This window comes from Nyctibius grandis, chromosome 6 (assembly GCF_013368605.1).
Source record: "Nyctibius grandis isolate bNycGra1 chromosome 6, bNycGra1.pri, whole genome shotgun sequence".
Classification (NCBI taxonomy): Eukaryota; Metazoa; Chordata; class Aves; order Nyctibiiformes; family Nyctibiidae; genus Nyctibius; species Nyctibius grandis.
Window position 1 is genome coordinate 61496414 of NC_090663.1, and position 19061 is coordinate 61515474.

The window sequence follows — 19061 nt, forward strand, 5'->3', positions numbered from 1 at the left end:
GCAAGAATAAATAACCTCCTAGAAATAACTGCAGTGCTCTGCTTCCAGATCTGGCACAAATTCTTTCAGCAGGCTTCACGCTTCATTGCCATTTGGTGTTCCATAGATAGAAGCATATAGAAGTTGAGATAAAAGCATATGGAAATAGAGCAGTCACAAGCAATTGCGACTATCATTACCGTCTCTCTCACTACATCAGAAGAGCAGTTTCTGCCCAATGTGGAAAAATCTCAGGATTTCTGGAGCTGCAGCTGCTCCAGCCTTCACAGCTCTAGCTAAGAAGCAACGGTTTGCTGGGTTTGGTTGGGATGGAGTGAACTTTCTTTACAGCAGCCCATATAGCACTCCATTTTGGATTTGTGGCTAAAACAGTATTAGTAACACACCAATGTTTTGGCTATTGCTGGACAGTGCTTGCACAATATCAAGGCTTTCTCTGTTTCTCAGCAAGTAGGCTCTTGACTGGAAGCTGTGACATGAAAAGCAGCAGTAGAAGCATAAAGAGATGGTGAAGTAGGACACTTATGTTCATATCACAGTAACTCTTGCTTTCAGCTCCACCAATACAAGGGGGGAGCAAAAAAAAAAAACAACCCCACACCCCCAAAACAACAGCCCACAAAAACATGCTCCAGAGATAGTAAAAATAGCAAAGCTCACTGAAAAGCATGCTCAGGGAACCCAAAAAATCTGGCTGTGTCAGAGATCCAGCATCTGCCACAGTGAGAAAGCAGCTGAAAGTCCAAAGAGAACCAGCTCCTGGAGCCCCACAAAGATAGCTAGAGTGCAGGTAAACCCTAAGTATGAAAGGTCAAGGCCATCAGGCCCAAGACAAATAATACCAAAGCAGCCAAGGTTAAGGCAGCACATGGCAGACAATGCTTGCTTTTCTAATGAGAAAAGCAAGTGCAAGAACATTAGTACTCATTACATGATTTCTTCTTACACCGACAAGGTTCAACATTTTGTGTCCACAAGACTATTCTAGATGAACTTTCCACCAGACAAAGCAGTGGTATTTGCCTTGGCTCCAACTCCATATCTAATGTACAAGAGATCCAGTCTCAAAGTTCAGGGTCTCAGTTCCTCTTTCACTCCACACTTCTTTAGCTGGAAGGCAAAAGCCGACTTTCCTTCAGACACTTCCCTTCTAAGCCTTGGCTGGCTTGGAGCTGTTGTCTTAGCTTTCACTGGGTTCTTACCTGCATGTGTGGTAATGTACAAACCCAGACAGTCAATATATACCAGCGACTTTCTTGTGTGTGGTGGATGTAAAATGGAGTTTGGCCTACACAGGAACATGCTAACCCCTCTAATACTGTCCACTCGATTTATAATATTTTATTTTTAATTTTTATTCTTGTTTCTTTGAATGCTTCTGTACTTTGTAATTTCATATAGACAAGATTCATGAACACTTATTAACTGTTATTCTAGAGCAATGGTTTTAAACTTGTGAGATGCACTTCCCAGAAAGGCTCACAGACTACTATTAAAGGAATCTCAGAAGATAACTAAACGATAACAAGATTATAGGCTGACTAATGCTTACTAAAACAAAAAAAATGATGAAACAAAAAAACCCTACACACCTGTGGTAGTCTGCAAACCAAAAAAAAAAAAAAAAGATTGTAGGCCCCTGTTATACTGGCCCTGATCAAAATCAGAAACTCCATTGTCAGCCCCTTCTCTCATAGTTTTCACGGCTGACTGATGAAACTGTAAACTGCATGAGTTCCCTTGTAAACTGCGATGCTTCCCTCGACACATCCAAGTCGAGAAAACTTTCATCCTGAAACAATAACAGAGCATTTTATGAGAAAAGGAAGGAAAAGATACAAGAGCGGAATGTACTACGAGCACATATTATATTAAAATTGCATGTGGAGATTGAGCAGACATTGAAAATTCCACAGGAACCATGAGATGCATAATAAATTCATACAGCATAAAATCCTCTTCAATGCTGGAACTCTTTGCATTAGTGTTAGTCTCCCTGGGGATACACACAGACACAAATCTCTGGGGTTTAGTGGGTGGGCCTTCTTTAATTTGTACTGATCATTTTGTAAGCCACTGGCTAAAAAGCTCCTAGCTTATGTTTTTGTCTTTATTTGGCTGGTTAAGATAAATCTGTTTCTTTGGAAACCCCCATTGTGTCACATTTAAGAAAACAGTGACTTACCCCTTTTCTGTCAAAATAAAAGGCTCTGTGTATTGCAACATTCAGTCACAGACTTAGAGAGAAGAGTTAGCACACACTCTGCAGGCTGTCAATACAATCAGATTCATTTCTCCACAGGCAGCCAGATCTTTCTTCAAGTTCGCATTGATGATCATCAATGATGTCTTCCAGAGTTAACATCACAAAAACAATGTGGAAAGGTTCCTACTTCCTTAGCATTAGTTTCAAGATCTAGAGACACATGTAGGATAATAATCAAACCAATAATGGGTAAAGAGGCTGAATTTTATTTCATTAGTTCCACAGTTATGTAGAAAAATCTGAAAAGAAGAGTTGTTGCAAGTTCTATACAAGTGAAAAAGGTCAACTAAGTATGTCTAAATGAAAAGATAAGTTTGCTTGTTTGAAACTGTCTAGTGTAGGATTGGTCTAGATAGACCACGATTTTTAGTTCATTGCCAATATTCAGCAAATCCTCAAACTGAAGACAATGCAACTGTTTGAATAAGAGAGAGAAAACATGTTGGTCCCCCATCAATACACATCTTTAAGTACGGAAATTGAAAGGTCAGGATATTTATGTTTCATTTTTCAAGTACATTAAAAATGTGAAAAGGAAGCCTTTTTTTTTTTTTTTCAGAAAACCACTGACTGAAGAAGGTTCATTTCTTTCTGCACATCTTTTAGACAGAACATGCTGCTTTGAATTTGCATTTATATCCCAACTACGATTATAGAAAAGGCACAATATTCTTTTGAAAGAATTACATATTATGAGATGTGGTCTTTTACTGTTAGTGCTTGAATGAGGCTACCCTGGAACTCTCCACCATCAACTCACAATCTACACTTTTCTTCAGCACATGAAGTATTTGACAAGAAATCCTTACAACATGAATGAAGGACATCCCTGAACCAAATGCTTGTATGAAAAGGAAACTAGCTACACTTGTTTTAATAGTTGGTAAAAATTCTGTACCCAATCTCTACGTAAGATTGATCTTTATGATACTTTTTTTCTTTGTACAGAGGGAAAAACGACTAAACTACTATAAGTAAAATAGCCAAGAATACTTACAAAGAACAACTTTAAAACTTTGATGGTCTTTGCAAAGCCATTTCTCATTGTGGAGCTCAGAAGTGTGCATATATTTAAAAATACTCACAGCAAAACAGAAAAAACTACGAAGAATCACTGCCATTCTGAGAGTCTCTAACTACCAAGTAAGGCAAACAGACTTTCAGTTTTCAGAAAGAAGCAGTATTTTTCCTTGAAGAAATAATGAACAAAGGAGTTATAAATAACTGTCTCTAATGAAGAAGTGTCAATGATACTTAGCATTTTGCACTGTACTTCTGATGTTGACTTTGATGGCATGTTTATTGCTCTGCTGTCACATAGTATGATAGGAAATTTTTGCTCATATAATTATAACACTGGATCTTTCAGACTGTATCCTAGTTTAAATATAAACTATAATAGTGCTAAACTTTTTCCTAGTGGAAAGTTATGTTTAATCACGATCTTGTCTCATGATTGTCTTCATTGTCTGGAAACAATTGAATCAAATTATCAAAATACTGTTTTTCACAGGTGGTAGATGGACTATAAACAAGGCAGAACTCAATGGCATGTGAGCAATCCTGCAAACAACCTTCCCTGGACTATCTGGCTGCAGTTTTCCATTCTACAGTGGGAAACTCATTTGAACCCAATGTTTAAGGGTCAAGGAGTCTCTTCTGCTTTCACTTAAGCCTTTGAGAAAGCTACTGATGAAATCAAATTAATAGTACAAAAGCCTAAAGGTTTTCTCTTTCTCTGAGGAGCACTCCTGAAATCAGAGAAATGTTTCCATGTTAGAGGAGTGGGTTTGTCCTCCTGAATAAAATGTCCTGTTTTGTAATAAATAAAATGCACCAACGATGTTCAGGGAATACTAACACATGGATACTGGTGTGTCTCATCTGTCTCATCACAATTATTGCAACAAACTTTGCTATCAATCATTACAGAAATAATTGATTTAGACCACAAAAATTCAGACACAGGTCATCTGGGTGGAAAGTCTGGAAATCTGCAGGTGCTCAGCAGAAACTGAAAACACACAGCTTAGACTGCAAGTCTTTTACTTGCAATCATAACTGCTGTTATGAGATGAAAATAGGTGGATACGGCCAAAATGTTTGTCATCTTCTCATACGATGCAATTTAGAGTGATGAGTGTAGGACTCCACAGACAAAACAGCTTTGTTTGCAGAGGATAAAAGCAAGATTTGGGCACTATTTCCACCCCACTGAAGTTCACATTGAAACTGATTTTTTTTTCTCTTTTTATGTATAGACAGGTAGTGTTCTGACTACAATCATACTTCAAAGCATTGCGTAGATGGATTTTAACATGAAGGTCGTGTGACAGTCCTTATACTGAATCCAAGGCTCCTTGAGTTTTATGGCATATAAAATCTCTGTATTCTCAGTTTTAAGTTGAAGTCATTTACTGTCTAAGAATTCCAGATGTGGCTTTAAAGCAGTGTTTTCTAGCTTTCAGTGTAGTTGCCTTCTCCCCTCAACTTCAAAATGATATCAAGATGAGGTTTCTAGGGCAAACAGCTCTGGAAATGTTGAAGGCATGATTCTGGCTCATGCACACATATACTCTCCCATAAAGAAGAAAAAAGTTATTTTAATAAAGACTAAATAATGAAAAGGGATACAGGTAAAAAAAAATCCTAATACCACAAGAGCAGACACAGAGCTTGCAGGAGACACAAAGAAAACCCTTCAATGGACACTTCAAAAGCCTAGTAAAAATCCAGCTATATTCATAATAAAAAAGTTTTTTGTGAAATGAGAAAGCAAACGTAAAAGAGGCCCTGCTATTCCAGCCCTCAGGCTTTTTTCAAGGTAAAACAACACAACCGAGCAGAAACCTCAACACGGTCTTCCTTTAAATCACATGTTTACCCAACACATGTTTGGCTGCTGGCAAGGAACTCTCATATCCAACGAATTGGCCATTGAAGACTTTAAATTTACCCTTGGCAATCTAGCTTCTCAGTTCCATCTTGTAAAAAGCTGTAAACATGAAAAAAATTGAACTAGTGTCACTCTCCTCTTTAACAGCATTTAAATCAGGAGTTTTGGTAAGAAAGTTTCAGAGACCAATTCATAAACAACAACAAAATACTAATTCTGAGCTATCAGTTGCTTTCATTCTAGCATTTAATTCAGCCAACTCACTACAGCCTCATGTCCTTATTATTTCATGGGTGGTGGTGAAGGATTCTGTGTCAGGTTTGAGGAGTAGAATATCATTCCTACACATTTCTTACCAGCACGCAAAGTTAAATGAAGATTCAGTTTCACAGAATCACAGAATGTTAGGGATTGGAAGGGACCTCGAAAGATCATCTAGTCCAATCCCCCTGCCGGAGCAGGATTACCTAGATCATATCACACAGGAACGCGTCCAGGTGGGTTTTGAATGTCTCCAAAGAAGGAGACTCCACAACCTCTCTGGGCAGCCTGTTCCAGTGTCCAGTTACCCTCACTGTAAAGAAGTTCCATTTTATTTTTTCCTGTGGATTCCCCTATATTAAGTGAAGGAATAGTTTTCCCTTTCCTGCCTTTGGAGATGGTGCCATAGATACAGTAAACATCTTCTGACTAACAGGGAAGCAGAGATTAGAGCTTTCTTCTGTGTTCCTACAGTGCCTAGCACAAAAGCTTAAAGGTTCATGACCAGAGATACAAGGGATGCTGTGTGTGTAAATACTGAAACACACATACTCTTGTTTTTGAAGCTGTCAGCATTTACAGGGAAAGGGAGTAATACATTGATTAGCACCTTTAATCTGTCAGGAAGGGAAAAGGATCTGGACTACTCTGTTAGTACTTGGTCAGGATGCTCAAAGTAACTTCTATTCTTTTCGTAGCATGGAAAGACAATAACTTTAACCCTGTGTGTGACTCACCCGTGGAACTTCTTGAAATTAAGGAAATACGAAATGCAAGGAAGGTCCACACTCAAGCCAATTACACTACTAGCTACACAGCTCATGGTAGCCCTGTTCTATTTCCACCAACACCATCACCACCACACCAAGACATCCACTCATTTCCTCTCCCTCCTGATTTCTACTGACTTATTCCAGATGTAGAAGCTTGATTAGCTCCAAGCTGCATCTAAAAAAACCTGTGACCTAGTCTACATTTTTCATTTCGCATCTCTAATATATTACGGAGTTGTTAGTGCTCAGATTCCCCACTGAAAAAAATCAGACAGAAGTCAGCATCCTCAGCATTAATCTACTCTTTTTCCATCACGACCTATAGATCTTTACTTGAAAAGTTACCCTGAATATTCATGTTAGTCAAAAACAGGCATATAGGAGCTCACATACTAAAACAGAATTCTCAGCCATGAGATTCTTTACAAAAAACTTGCCTTTTTCTTAAGTTGCTCATAGGTACTGCAGGAATCAAAGTCATCTGGAATTAACCATTTCACCTAGGAGAGGTAGTAATTTTGTACCATTTATTTAACCCCAAGGATGAGGATCTGGTAATCTCCACCTACCTCATTAATCCTTGTATTTTGGAAAGTTGGGTCCAGATTGTCCTTGTATCAGCCATACAGATCAAAGGCATAATTACTTTAATACATCACATGCCCAATACATCAGAACGATCAGCTAGAAGTGAATAATCATCCTGAGACTGTACAAAAAGCACAGAAGAGCAGCCATAAACTATCCTGTGCAAGAGTAGCAGGTAAAGAACCATTTGTAATGTAGGTCAATGTAGAGGCAGAAGGTGGGAGGCAGGGGGAGCACTTTTTGACATTTTTCATTCTAATGAACAGAGTGAAACTCCTCTTGATTGTTAAAGCAAAACGACCTTTAGAAAAAGAACATACTTGAAAGTTTGATTTTGCTGTTATTCGTAAGAAAAGAATACACCTGTATAACTGCTTAGATTCGTGATTCATGTACACATCAGTATTTTTCCAGTAAAAAAGATTTGTTTCAGGAACTGAAGAAACGAGACAATGGAGCTTTTTATTTTCCCAGCTGGAAAGTTAGGTCCTGCTTGTCCTCACATCCATCACATGGTTCAAGAGTATTATTACTTTTGTGTGGCATGTTCCTGAGGTCATTGCTCTTTGTCAACAGAGCAGGTGTGGGAAGACAGGTGTTGGGTGCAACAACCATTACCTCATTAGTCCTGTTGCTGCCTCCTGGAAGACATCTAACTGTTGTCTCTGAAGAGCCCTAAATGCCATAGCACCATTAATGAAGCTGAACCTACTGTTAAAAACAGAATGTTAGGACTGGCCAACTGACAACGCTACCCACTGAGATAAGGCAGAGAAAAGCTAAAGAAAGAGAAACACTGGCAAAAGAATAATCTCTGGGGTAGTCCTTTCCTGTAAGTATGGCTTCCTTAAATAAGGCAGCTGCAGATAAGAGGAAAAATTTGAACTCTACAGTGAAAACTCATATGATACAGGAAAATGTTGTTGTATAGAGCAAGTCCTGCCCACAAATGGACCAGATGCTCCTGTTCTTAATCAGCATTGTGCTGTGAATGCTGTGGCTGTTGGCTTAAAGTTAGAATAAACCTGAAAGCTTCTTTAATACAGAGCCTTGCAAGGAATGCTTTCCAGAAGCACTATAACAACAGGACCTACGCATCTAATCAGCTAAGTATGAAAACTAGATCTGGTTGTTATCACTGTATTAATTTGCTTGAAGGCATTCATGCTTCTAAATTAACTTTACAGGATGATTCATATTCACGGTCAGCACTCCCACTTATTTCCCGGACTTCATATAGCACACGTAGACATTAACTTCTGTAGACTTTCACCTGTGTTTGCTATTCTGCCAAAATATTTTTATTATATTTCATCATAGCTAGCAGAAGAATCAAACCTGACAGCAAGGAGTCCAAACTCCAACTTCCAACAGCAAATCCCATTTTAGCAGCTGATAACTCTTGTTCACCTTCATAGTTAAACTTGAAGTTTTGCATGAACAGCTGCACATGGATGAACTGACTCTTTCTTCTGGATTTCACACATCCTACAATCTAAAAAGAAAGCCAAGTCTGAAGAAAATCTGTTCAGCAATTCTGAAGAAATAAGCTTTAAGCTACCAAAACACAGTCTCAAGTAATTGTTGTGGTTCGCTAATAAACATCTCTTGCCTTTTCCCAATTCTGCCTTACTTTCTATCAGAGGTAAGAATCCCAGAAAAGACGCTTTCTACATCTCTCTAAAGAGACAGAGGAAGAAAAGAGAAGGAAGTAATTCTTAAATACTATTGTGAACAAGTAAACAAAGATTGCAAGTAGCATTTTTCCCATTCACAGGTCCCCTCATCACAACCTTCCCCCCATCCAAAAAAATCTAGATGAACACATGCTTCATCCAGGCTCAGGAGCAGGCCAGTATCAACATTCTAAAAACAATCTTGAGCTGGTTCCTCCTGTATACACTGTTTGACAAACAGAAAAGTAAGTTTCCGTGAGAAGGATATGAGACAGTTCCTAGCTAATAGACCACGAGGGGTTATGATGGTTCCACTGATTACCTGCAAATGCTTGAAAAGATCCCAATAGGTCAGTGTTACTTCACACTCAAAAAGGTGTTTTACTTTTCATTCTTTGTGTTTTCCTTTAGCAGTTAATGTTTCACATACTGAATTAACCAGCTTCAGGATTTTTGAAGAATCCTAGAAGAACAAGCCTTTCAAGCAAGCAAAGCTGAACCAAGAGGAGGAGATTACTCTTTGGAGACTTTGAAAAATAGCCAGAAAATTAACCTCAGGACTACGCATTTGTACCACAGGAAAGCCAAGATCTAAGGATTTTTTTTTTTAATTTTTCTTCTAATAATTAAACATGAATTCAAGGTTGGTTTGCCATACTTTTTTTAAAGTTGTAGTATGCTGAACAAGTATATCTGGAATCAAAAACTAGCAAGTTATATCAAATGAAATAAAAAAGATTGCCTGCTGACACCTATGGTAACAAGCACATAAAAAAAATCTGGATTAGTTAGCAATCCAAAGAGAAAACTAGATCTTTTCTTTTATTCATTACTTAGCCATCTTTACAGGTCCACAGCAGAAGAAAATCACCAGGCAACTCAATGAACTCCAAAACTAAACAAAGAAAGCAAAGTTTAACTATGCTATATTAAAAACTCTGCTTTTTGATTACATGTAGTAAGAAATTAATGTTAAGTGCTTCCGGAGATGATAATGAGATAAAGATGAGGACACTTTTACAAATTTTTTAAAACTTATTTACTTTTTTGATTTATAGATAATCTATCCATACTTAAGGGTCTAACCATTACATTTTCTCCTACAAACTACTAAAACCAAACACTACCCAGCAGCTTAAATAACATATGAAGAAAGCTGTATCTATTTAACAGCTGCAGAACTCATAGGACAGAGGCAGTAAAATATAAAAGAAGACAAGAGTTAAAAATCCTCCTGCAAGAATATTAACTGCAATAAAAGAGAAGACATTAAAACCAGCAGCTAGTTAGGTGCCAGGACATAATAGAACCCATAAGGACAGGCAAAGAATGATGCTAAGTTAGGGAGAAAGAGTCTGTTTTCAGAGAAGAACTTCCTGACAGACACCACAACAAAGCAACATGAACGGTGACTGTGTGGTCCCCTTCTCGTAAATAAATCAGGCGTCAAAGGTTGATCTGCAGTTAATAAGAGGCCTAAACCTTCTCCAAGGATTTGTAGTATTCTGTCAGCACAGTCCAAGCCTTAGGAGCCATGAAGCCTTCTGGAGGGTTTTGTCCTTCTCGAGCCAGCTTGCGCATGCGGGTCCCCGATATAAATTCAAAGTCTTCATGGCTGAGGGAGTAGGAGTGGGGGCAAGGGGGGAGAAAAGAAAGAACACATTTTAAAAGCAGGCAAAGTTGCTCATATTCCTTCTGCTTTCTTGATACTTTATAAATTTCTTCTTGGGAGTGTAACGCTTTATAGCAACTGTCATTTCCAGGCATTTGGTCAACAATGCCTGTAAATCTCTAGAATATACACCATCTACAATATTCAGCTTAGGTAACTCCTGAGGTTTAGCAGCATGGTCCAACTGACTGAATTGAGTTTGTGCTTCCATCTAGCCTGGCTCGCTCTCTATGAGGAAACAGTGAACTGCTGTTGAGAGAACCATCTCCTCTACCAAGCAACCATCTCCTCCGTCTCCTCTGCCAAGCAACAGCAGCCATCCTATTCTGCACCTCACCCTGCCATGGCAGTAGACCAGCCCTATGTGCTAGTTGAAGGTTCCAGTGCTGGTTGAAGAAGGTCATTTCAGTGCCACTAGGGAATGTGAAAAAACAACCTTGCACAAAATCTTAGTGAAGGACAGTTTGCAGAACAAAGTAAAAGCCTTGGAGTCTAAAGGCAAGCTCCACAGCTTCCGCAGCTGGGCCACTGCAAGCCACTGAGCATGCATATACATATATACGCATATCAGCAATGTGGCACATACAGTTCAAAATAAAGCAGAGGAATAATAAAAACACCTTCCCCTAAAGACATTTCTCCCTAAAAATCAGAATTCATTTGGACAAATGCACAAATGAACCCAGATCAGGATTGTTAATCATTGTTAACATGACAATCTAAACTAATATTAGCTTCTCAGGTATGTGGTCATAAGAAGCAAAAGCTCCACAAATTAAACTCTTACTCCTCACAGGACTGAAACAGTAAAAGCAAGACAAGAATGTCACAGTTCTACCAAATGTTCCAATGAAAAAATTTATTCTTAAATTAAATATGCAATTTTACTTACACCATTTGCTCAATTTGCAACATGCATGCATTACTCATTCTTTACTTGTCTGTTTGAAATAAAAGCCAAGTATTGATCTCAGATGCACATGGCTTAGAAACAAGAGCCAAGTGTGCGCATCAGAGGGCAGAACTTGGCTCTAAGTGCTCAGCTATGCTCAGTAGGGTATGGAAGTTAGCAAGATGCAGAAAGCATTCCACAGTTCCCTTTCACAAAACCACTAACCCCGTAACTTTTTGATTTGCGTTGTATACATTTACACAGCAGCACTGCCATACATGCTTTTTTCTTACTGCTCTCAATTTGGGACAGTGGGTTCCTGAAGTGTCACAAGGCAAAAAACCCTACTGTGCTTCAATTCTGCAAAATATAAATTACATAAAAATGAAAACTTAAAGTTGACGTAAGCCCATGGGAGAAAAAGTTATGTCACTGCTATTTATAATGCCTGAAAATTTTGTTCCTTAGCAGAGAGATGCCCACTGTTCACTAACACTGCTTGAAGGTAACTCGCGTTCTTTCCAAAGAACTATTTCTATAAAATATATGTGGGGAACTGATAAGCCTAGTTAATTCTAGAAAAAAAATACTAGGTCTTCAGATGATCAGGAAGAGAAGAGTAAAGCAAGTGCTATTAAGTTTCTCCATGTGTAGTTTTCTCCACAGTGTGGTAGCAATACCAAAGTTTGAGCATTAAAATAAAATGTTAGCTGCTTTATACCCTCCTTGCCTGTTAAGTTTTCAGAAAAATACTCAACTTCCTTCCATGGCCTACAAGCGAAATAAAGGTACTAAGACAATAAATTTAGATATGCCATATAAGTTTGCTTCAATAAGACCCCAATTCCTTTAGCTTCTTCTTATCCCTAGTTGAATAAAAAGCACTCCAGGAATCGGAGATATCAAGAAAGAAAAACATGAAAAGAAGCTAAGGAGATCTATAGAAACTATAACAAAAGGAAAGAAAAACATGAGTAAGGATCATTTAAGAAACATACTACATTCAGCATCTCACAACATTTCTAGAAATGTTTCAAAAATACTATTAAAAAGTACAAAAGTACTAATGATGCCCTCTCATTATCCCCAGCTTCTCTTCTGAATGGGTTTTTCTTCAAAAGAAGGAAATTACCTTAATTAGTAATCACTAAAGTGACTCAAATGGAGCTTTGGCAATATATACTGTATGTTGAAACAACACAGTAATTTTTGTCTTTTTTAAAATCATCGCATTTGCAATTTTATTGTTTCCAGTTTAATCTCCACTTTCATACCTAAAACAGAGTATTTGAATAACCACTCAATACTCATTGTCTTTACTCATTGTTTTTACTAATGTAAAAATACTTTACATTTTATTATTGTTGATAAAAATCAAACCTCTCAAATATCAGAAACTGAGATTTCCACTAAGCAGAAATACCTTATCAGTACTGGCACTGTGGTGTGATGTGAACCACGAGCATTTTGAAATACAACACACCAGCATGAGTGATTTGCTTTTGTGGAAAAAGAAACCAGAAAGAAGAGTCAAGTAATTTAGTTCATTGTGAATTTTGAGGATATTAGGAGTTACTCTTCATAAAACGGATTTGAGCGGTACATGAGAGGGGGAAACATTTGACCATTAAAGCTGCTATGAAATACAAATGCCAAAGCCATCCAAATTCTGTTCTCAAGTGAGATTTGGAATGACTCTCAATGAAACTTAACCCAAGCCTTTTCTGAGCATGGGATTTAAGTGCCTTTGAAATTTTTATTCAGTGGCTGCTGGAATTAGCTTTTTTTGAGCCACAGTGCGTGTTGGTAAATGTTTGTAACATCGCTTTGGCCTTTAACTACCAACTGAGTTTGACTAGTATTGACGTAATATTTGGTACCAATGCAATTAAAAGCATTCTCCAACAGAGAGAGAAAAAAAAGGCAGAAATAAATCCACAACAAAAACTTGTCAAAAGAAAACCAGTCTTGAAACATATTACATTCAGACTGGTGTTTGTTCCATGGAATAGCATCCTAGAAGCCTATGACACTCACAGTGTAGAAAAAGCCTTACATACACTTGCTGTGAAATCTCCTTACTTATGGAGCACAGGGCTAGGCAGACAGAAAACACATAACTTTGCTGTGCTCTCATACATCTAGCAAAAGGAGGAAAGGAATCTTCTCTTACACTTCAGATTGTGCCCTCCTTCCACACACAGATATACATACAGACACCCACAGGTGCACAAGATAATATTTTATATTTGGAACTCAGCAATTTATTCAGAATAACATGGGAACAAATTTGTGCTGTTAATTAATCTTCAAACTATCCACAGTAACTGAGCATCAGACTCAAAGGACACCAGAAACCATGCACAGAAAATTAAAAATTCATACACCAGTTCTTTCCTTTCTTTCATTTACAAAGACTAATGTTTTAATCTGCTAAATGGATTTCCCTTTTTTTTTTTTTGTGCATTCAGTAGTTATTTTTTACTATAAGCCCACAAGTGACCTCAGCAACAAGGACATTTCTGTATGCTTTGTTACGAGCTCAAACACTCTAAGAGCTGTGTGTGAGGCTAAGATTTCAAAGACCTTACAGTTCTTGTGACAAGTGGGAAACAGCTGCATGAAGATGCCCACAGTCCTACAGGAAACCTCTGCTGTATCTCTGAGGTGTTCATACAATACCTTATTAGAGTGACTGAGGAGAATATTTTTTCCACTTCAACAATGATTCCCTACAGATTTAACCTAATATATTATATAACTGATTTTTCATTTGGGAGCGATAAACATCAATCATAATCTTGGGAAACCCGACCTTCTGTTAGGGTATCTGGCACTGTGCAAATGAACTTCTTGGAATTCCCATTCTCTGTGGAGGGCAATGTCTGGTGCTCTCAAAGTCTTAAGAAATTACTCTTAAATGCAAGACTCATGATAAAAGTACAGATCATTCATTCATAGATTTGCCTATTCATAAAAATATGTTTTTTGGAAACATGTATGATAATTAGTGCTCATGGCTTGGATGGGTGTACACTTCTTTAGGCAAAAAACTGGTTGGATGACTGAGCCCAAAGAGTTGTGGTAAATGGAGTTAAACCCAGTTGGCAGCCGGTCACAAGTGGTGATCCCCTTGGCTCAGTATTGGGGCCAGTTCTCTTTAATATCTTTATCAATGATCTGGACAAGGGGACCGAGTGCACCCTCAGTTTACAGACGACACTAAGTTGGTCAGGAGTGTTGATCTGCTTGAGGGTAGGAAGGTTCTGCAGAGGGATCTGGACAGGCTGGATTGATGGGCTGAGGCCAGTTGTGTGAGGTTCAACAAGGCCAAGTGTTGGGTCCTGCACTTGGGTCACAACAACCCCAGGGGAAGAGTGGCTGAAAAGCTGCCTGGTGGAAAAGGACCTGGGGGTTTTGATCGATAGCTGGCTGAATATGAGCCAGCAGTGTGCCCAGGTGGCCAAGAAGGCCAATGGCATCCTGGCTTGTATCAGAAACAGTGTGGCCAGCAGGACTAGGGAACTGATTGTCCCCTCTGTACTCGGCACTGGTGAGGCCATACCTCGAATCCTGTGTTCGGTTTTGGGCCCCTCACTACAAGAAAGACATTGAGGTGATGGAGCGTGTCCAGAGAAGGGCAACGAAGTTGGTGAAGGGTCTAGAGAAAAAGTCTTACGAGAAGTAGCTGAAGGAACTGGGGTTGTTTAGTCTGAAGAAAAGGAGGCTGAGGGAAGACCTTATCACTGAGGCTGCAGGAAGAGGTCTTTCTACATCCACCTGAAAGGAGGTTGTAGCAAAGTGGGTGTCAGTCTCTTTTTCCCAGGACAAGTGATAGGACGAGAGGAGACAGCCTCAAGTTGTGCCAGGGGAGGTTTAGACTGGATATTAGGAAAAATTTCTTCACCAAAAGGGTTATCAAGCATTGGAATAGGCTGCCCAGGGAAGTGGTGGAATCACCATCCCTGGAGGGATTTAAAAGATGAGTAGATGTGGTGCTTAGGGACATGGTTTAGTGGTGGACTTGGCAGTGCTAGGTTAACGGTTGGACTCGATGATCTTAAAGGTCCTTTCCAACCAAATTGATTCTATGATTCTATGAAATAAAACAATAAGATGACTTATTCAACCTGGTCTGGCTTCGAAACAACTGCCGTGTTCTAGTCAGCTGGTAAACTTTAGATCTGATTAATTCCTAGTAAAATTCACAGCCTCCTTATCTGGGGTTCAGTCCTTTAACAGTTCTCCTTTTCAAATTCATGCTTCCTGAACAGGATCTGTCATGAGGTGAAATCTAACCTTACAACCCTTTTCAGAAGAATTTTCACTGAATTTAAATTTGCCTTTGCAGCATCAGGTCATGACTTATACCATAACTCCTACAGGAACAGAACATTGTCCCTTACAGTGTCAAGTCTTTGTTATGTCAGTCTATGTCATGCCTTGAGAATGCCCCATGATGCTGAATGAACCAGCTAGTATCAGCTACGTTCAAAACCTAACTGGACATGAACAAACTCTTTGTGAAAGTAGAACATAATAACGTGATTAATATTAACATATGCAAAGCAAATCCTTTCATGCTGTGAATGAAATTCCTTTCTGACTGGCAGAAGGGTTTAAGTCTTCTGAGCTGCTTTAGTGTTTCAATGTATCCCAAATTATGCACTAATGTTAATTGAGAAACCATATTTCAGATAGCCAAACTAAGGAGGACAGTCAAGTGTGCTTATCTCAGCCTCTTATTATCACTTTAAAAATCAGGTATCAGACCAAACAAATTTGGGAACACTATGTACTTAGTTGGAACAGCTGTCCTGTAAGTATGACTTGATAGTATTAAAGCTGTCATGACACCCATATTAAAGGTCCTGAGAATATACTATATAGTCTCTCCTCTTCGCAGATACCCATGCTTCATTCACATTTCACAGAAAGCATGAACAGTCTGCTCCAGTAACCTTACTTATGGGTTACTTTTAGCCAAAATGATCTCATCAGTTTTCTTTCAGGACAAAAAAAAAAAAAAAAAAAAAAAGAGAGAGGGAAAAAAATCAACTTTTCCAGACACTGCTGTGGCTTTTTTAATTGCCAGACTAATTTCCTTTCTTAATTGAGATTTTTCTCAGCCGCAGTCTGTGGCTGCATTTTATAGGACTGATCTTCTGTAAAGAATTGGGAATCTCTGCTCACCCGAACAACTACTATTATTAAGCTACCAATCCCAAATTACACTTGTCTGTGGTAACTGCTTGAGAGGCCTTTTTGGCTGAAGAAACACACTGTCTGTTTTTCTGAAGGGATCTCACCATCAGGTAGGGATTTTTTGGGGGGTGGTGGTGGTTTTTATTGGTTTCTTGGTTCTTTGGTTGTTTTTTCTTTACACTTCAGTCTAATAGTTCACAGATTAGACATTCATTTTGAATTTCTCCATTATAACTAGAATTCTTTCTATAAACTTATCCAAAACATGTTTGGACATATTCATTTATTGATCCAAAATTCTATGAAAGCTAAAAGGGTAAAAAATATGATAAGCAAAGGACTGTACCAATATTCGTACTAGTTTCTATATGTATTATTTCTTCAGAATTCTATGCAAGTGGAAATGCTCAAGCTTCCCACAGAAACTTAGGTTAGGCTTGCTATCCGAATTCAACAACAAGAAAAAGGGAATTTTTCTTTATTATCTTCATTTTGACCAAAGGGAAAATAAAATGAAGTTAGCTCTACCTGTGCTGCTATACATCACTTCAAATGCATTCCTCAAATCCCTTTCCTAAATCTTTAAACACATCTTTTTCAAAAATATGTTTTAAGACTGCAGTTCCATGAGGTGCTAAACCTAGTTCTAAGATGTACAAGAAACAAATTAAAAATTGTGGTGGCTTCAAGAGGTAAAATACAAATACGGTTTCAAGTCATTGGTTGTTCACAGGTCTTAATATTTTAAAGGGTAACTTTAGTCAAACAATTTATACAAGTTAAACTTTGCGCACCACTCTGCAACTACAATTGCTGTGCAGCTAGTATAAATGCCTTTACATCAGTCTTTTCTTACCCCCTTTCCTCACACACAATGCTCCATGATTATCCCTGAATTCAGCCAGGATATCTCTGTCTTTCCTTATAAACAGGGATACATGGAGATACACCTGCTGCCAAGTGACTTCAGCTCCAACACAGCTCCACAGCTCAACATTGTTACCCAGCAGCGTGAGGCCCTGACACTCAAAGTTAACATTCATGTTCTACAGACTGTTCCTAAGCAGAGGTACCAGGTCTACTGAAACTCCAAGGGCAGCACGTGTTCTGGAGGATGCTCATGGAACTGAGAAACTATATCAGCTCCATGAAACTGCACTTGCATGGACACCTTTGGCAGCTGAAGCCCTTAAGAACACTGACCTCAGAATCACAGGCAGCACACCTGAGAAGTAAGGGTCTTTGTTACTAATTTGGAGGCAGGGCCAGTGGTAGGCTTTTTGAGGCTTCCCAGGCTTACCATCAGGTCATGGGCAACTTAGGCACAGCAAAGTATCACATAGTTGCCCACTATCTTATGATATGTAGCTGACCAGTACCAACCCAGCATGTGAAAACCTACTCCCCACAGGCACACATGGAATGCCATCAGCAAGTGTTACGTCTTTCTCATAAAAGCTGAGCATGAATGTTTAGAGATGTCACAACAAAAGCAACTCTCTGCCACTGCTAATACTGCAGCCCCAACTTGTGAGACATCTTTCTGGCAGCTGGATCAAGCTTTTGGTTACCTTTCACCACTAGCCAAAGATTCATCCCCCATCGTCCCCATGGCTTGGGATTGCCTTCAGAAGCAGAAAGATAATTCACTAACATCAGCAAAGAGCCCAACTGCAATAACCTCTGCATGTCTTTGCTACTGGGTCCAACTCTGCCAAATTAGAGAGACACGAAGGTAGCAGATGGTGTCCATTATGGCTTCTTACAAGCACCTTCCCATATAGAGCAGTTTAGGAGGCCTGAAAGAATAGAAGACATGACCGCTCAGCGAGAGAATAACTACTTCCAGCAGCTAAGACACACAGCTCAGCTATAGCTCAGTCCAAGGGAAACCCACTTGCCGTAACCTTCTGTGCATCCATTAGTGATGTAAATTCTTGAATTGCCTAGTTGGCTGTCAACTCTCCAAGCCTCAAAGAACTGAGAAAGGTGCAATAGAAATCAAGTTACCCATTTCCAAAACAAGTCAGAGGAATGCTTCCATGCATACAACCCTCTTCCCCACACTTTCGTGCAGTATTTTTCACCAGGTAAGTGGTGAGCTCAGGAAAGATTTCCATGAACATCATTATTTCACACCCAAGGGTCTTCTACCAGTACTGATCCTCTCATATTTCCAGACAACCCTCTGTTCCCTGCCATCCTCCTCACAGAGTCAAATACCACATGGTCCAGTAGTCTGCCACATTTTCAGCATTACACAGACTGTCTTGAAATGCAGCCAGCTGCACCCACCCAAGCTCTAACTCTTCCTGGAGCCTACCACAGTGTTCTGTCTATGGCAAGCAGGAGCAATAATGGCTCTCTCTTCAGGGAGTCTGCATGTGTCCACATTGCCATCTAGAGGATTGCTGCCGCACTCCAGTCTGCCCTGTAGTTTACAAACAGTATCTAGGAAAAGACAGGACAAATGGTCTTACATTCTGACAGCAGCAGGGCAAAACTGAACACTAATAGCAGCATGGTCTTTTTTTCCAAGACAGTGACAGAAACAGAAAAAAAATGCCTCAAACCAAAGGGTCCCCACAGGCACGACGAAAGGATAATAGAGTGCGCATAATGCAGTCTGTAACAAAAGGCAAAACCTGTTACCACAGAGATTTTTTTTTTTATCATTTGCTCCAGCTAATGACAGAGGTACAATTTTACTCCCCTTGATCTAAATCAAATCTATCCTGCTAAGAGTACGGTATCAATGATCACAGAATCAATATTCTTCTACAAAGATTTTCTGTTCCATGCAATGGGAATTCTGGCCTCTCACATTGCTAC

The 19061-nt window shown here is 39.1% G+C and overlaps 1 protein-coding gene across 2 annotated transcripts in view; it reads right to left on the minus strand.

Moving 5' to 3' along the window:
- Positions 1 to 9113: 9113 nt before the first annotated feature.
- Positions 9114 to 19061, minus strand: part of PAPSS1 (3'-phosphoadenosine 5'-phosphosulfate synthase 1) — a 49923-nt gene continuing 39975 nt past the window's right edge. For both annotated transcript variants that reach the window (XM_068403087.1, XM_068403089.1), the window contains exon 12: positions 9114 to 10075. In XM_068403087.1, the coding sequence (XP_068259188.1) occupies positions 9937 to 10075 (139 nt within the window). In that variant the 3' untranslated portion in view covers positions 9114 to 9936. The remainder of the gene's footprint in view (positions 10076 to 19061) is intronic.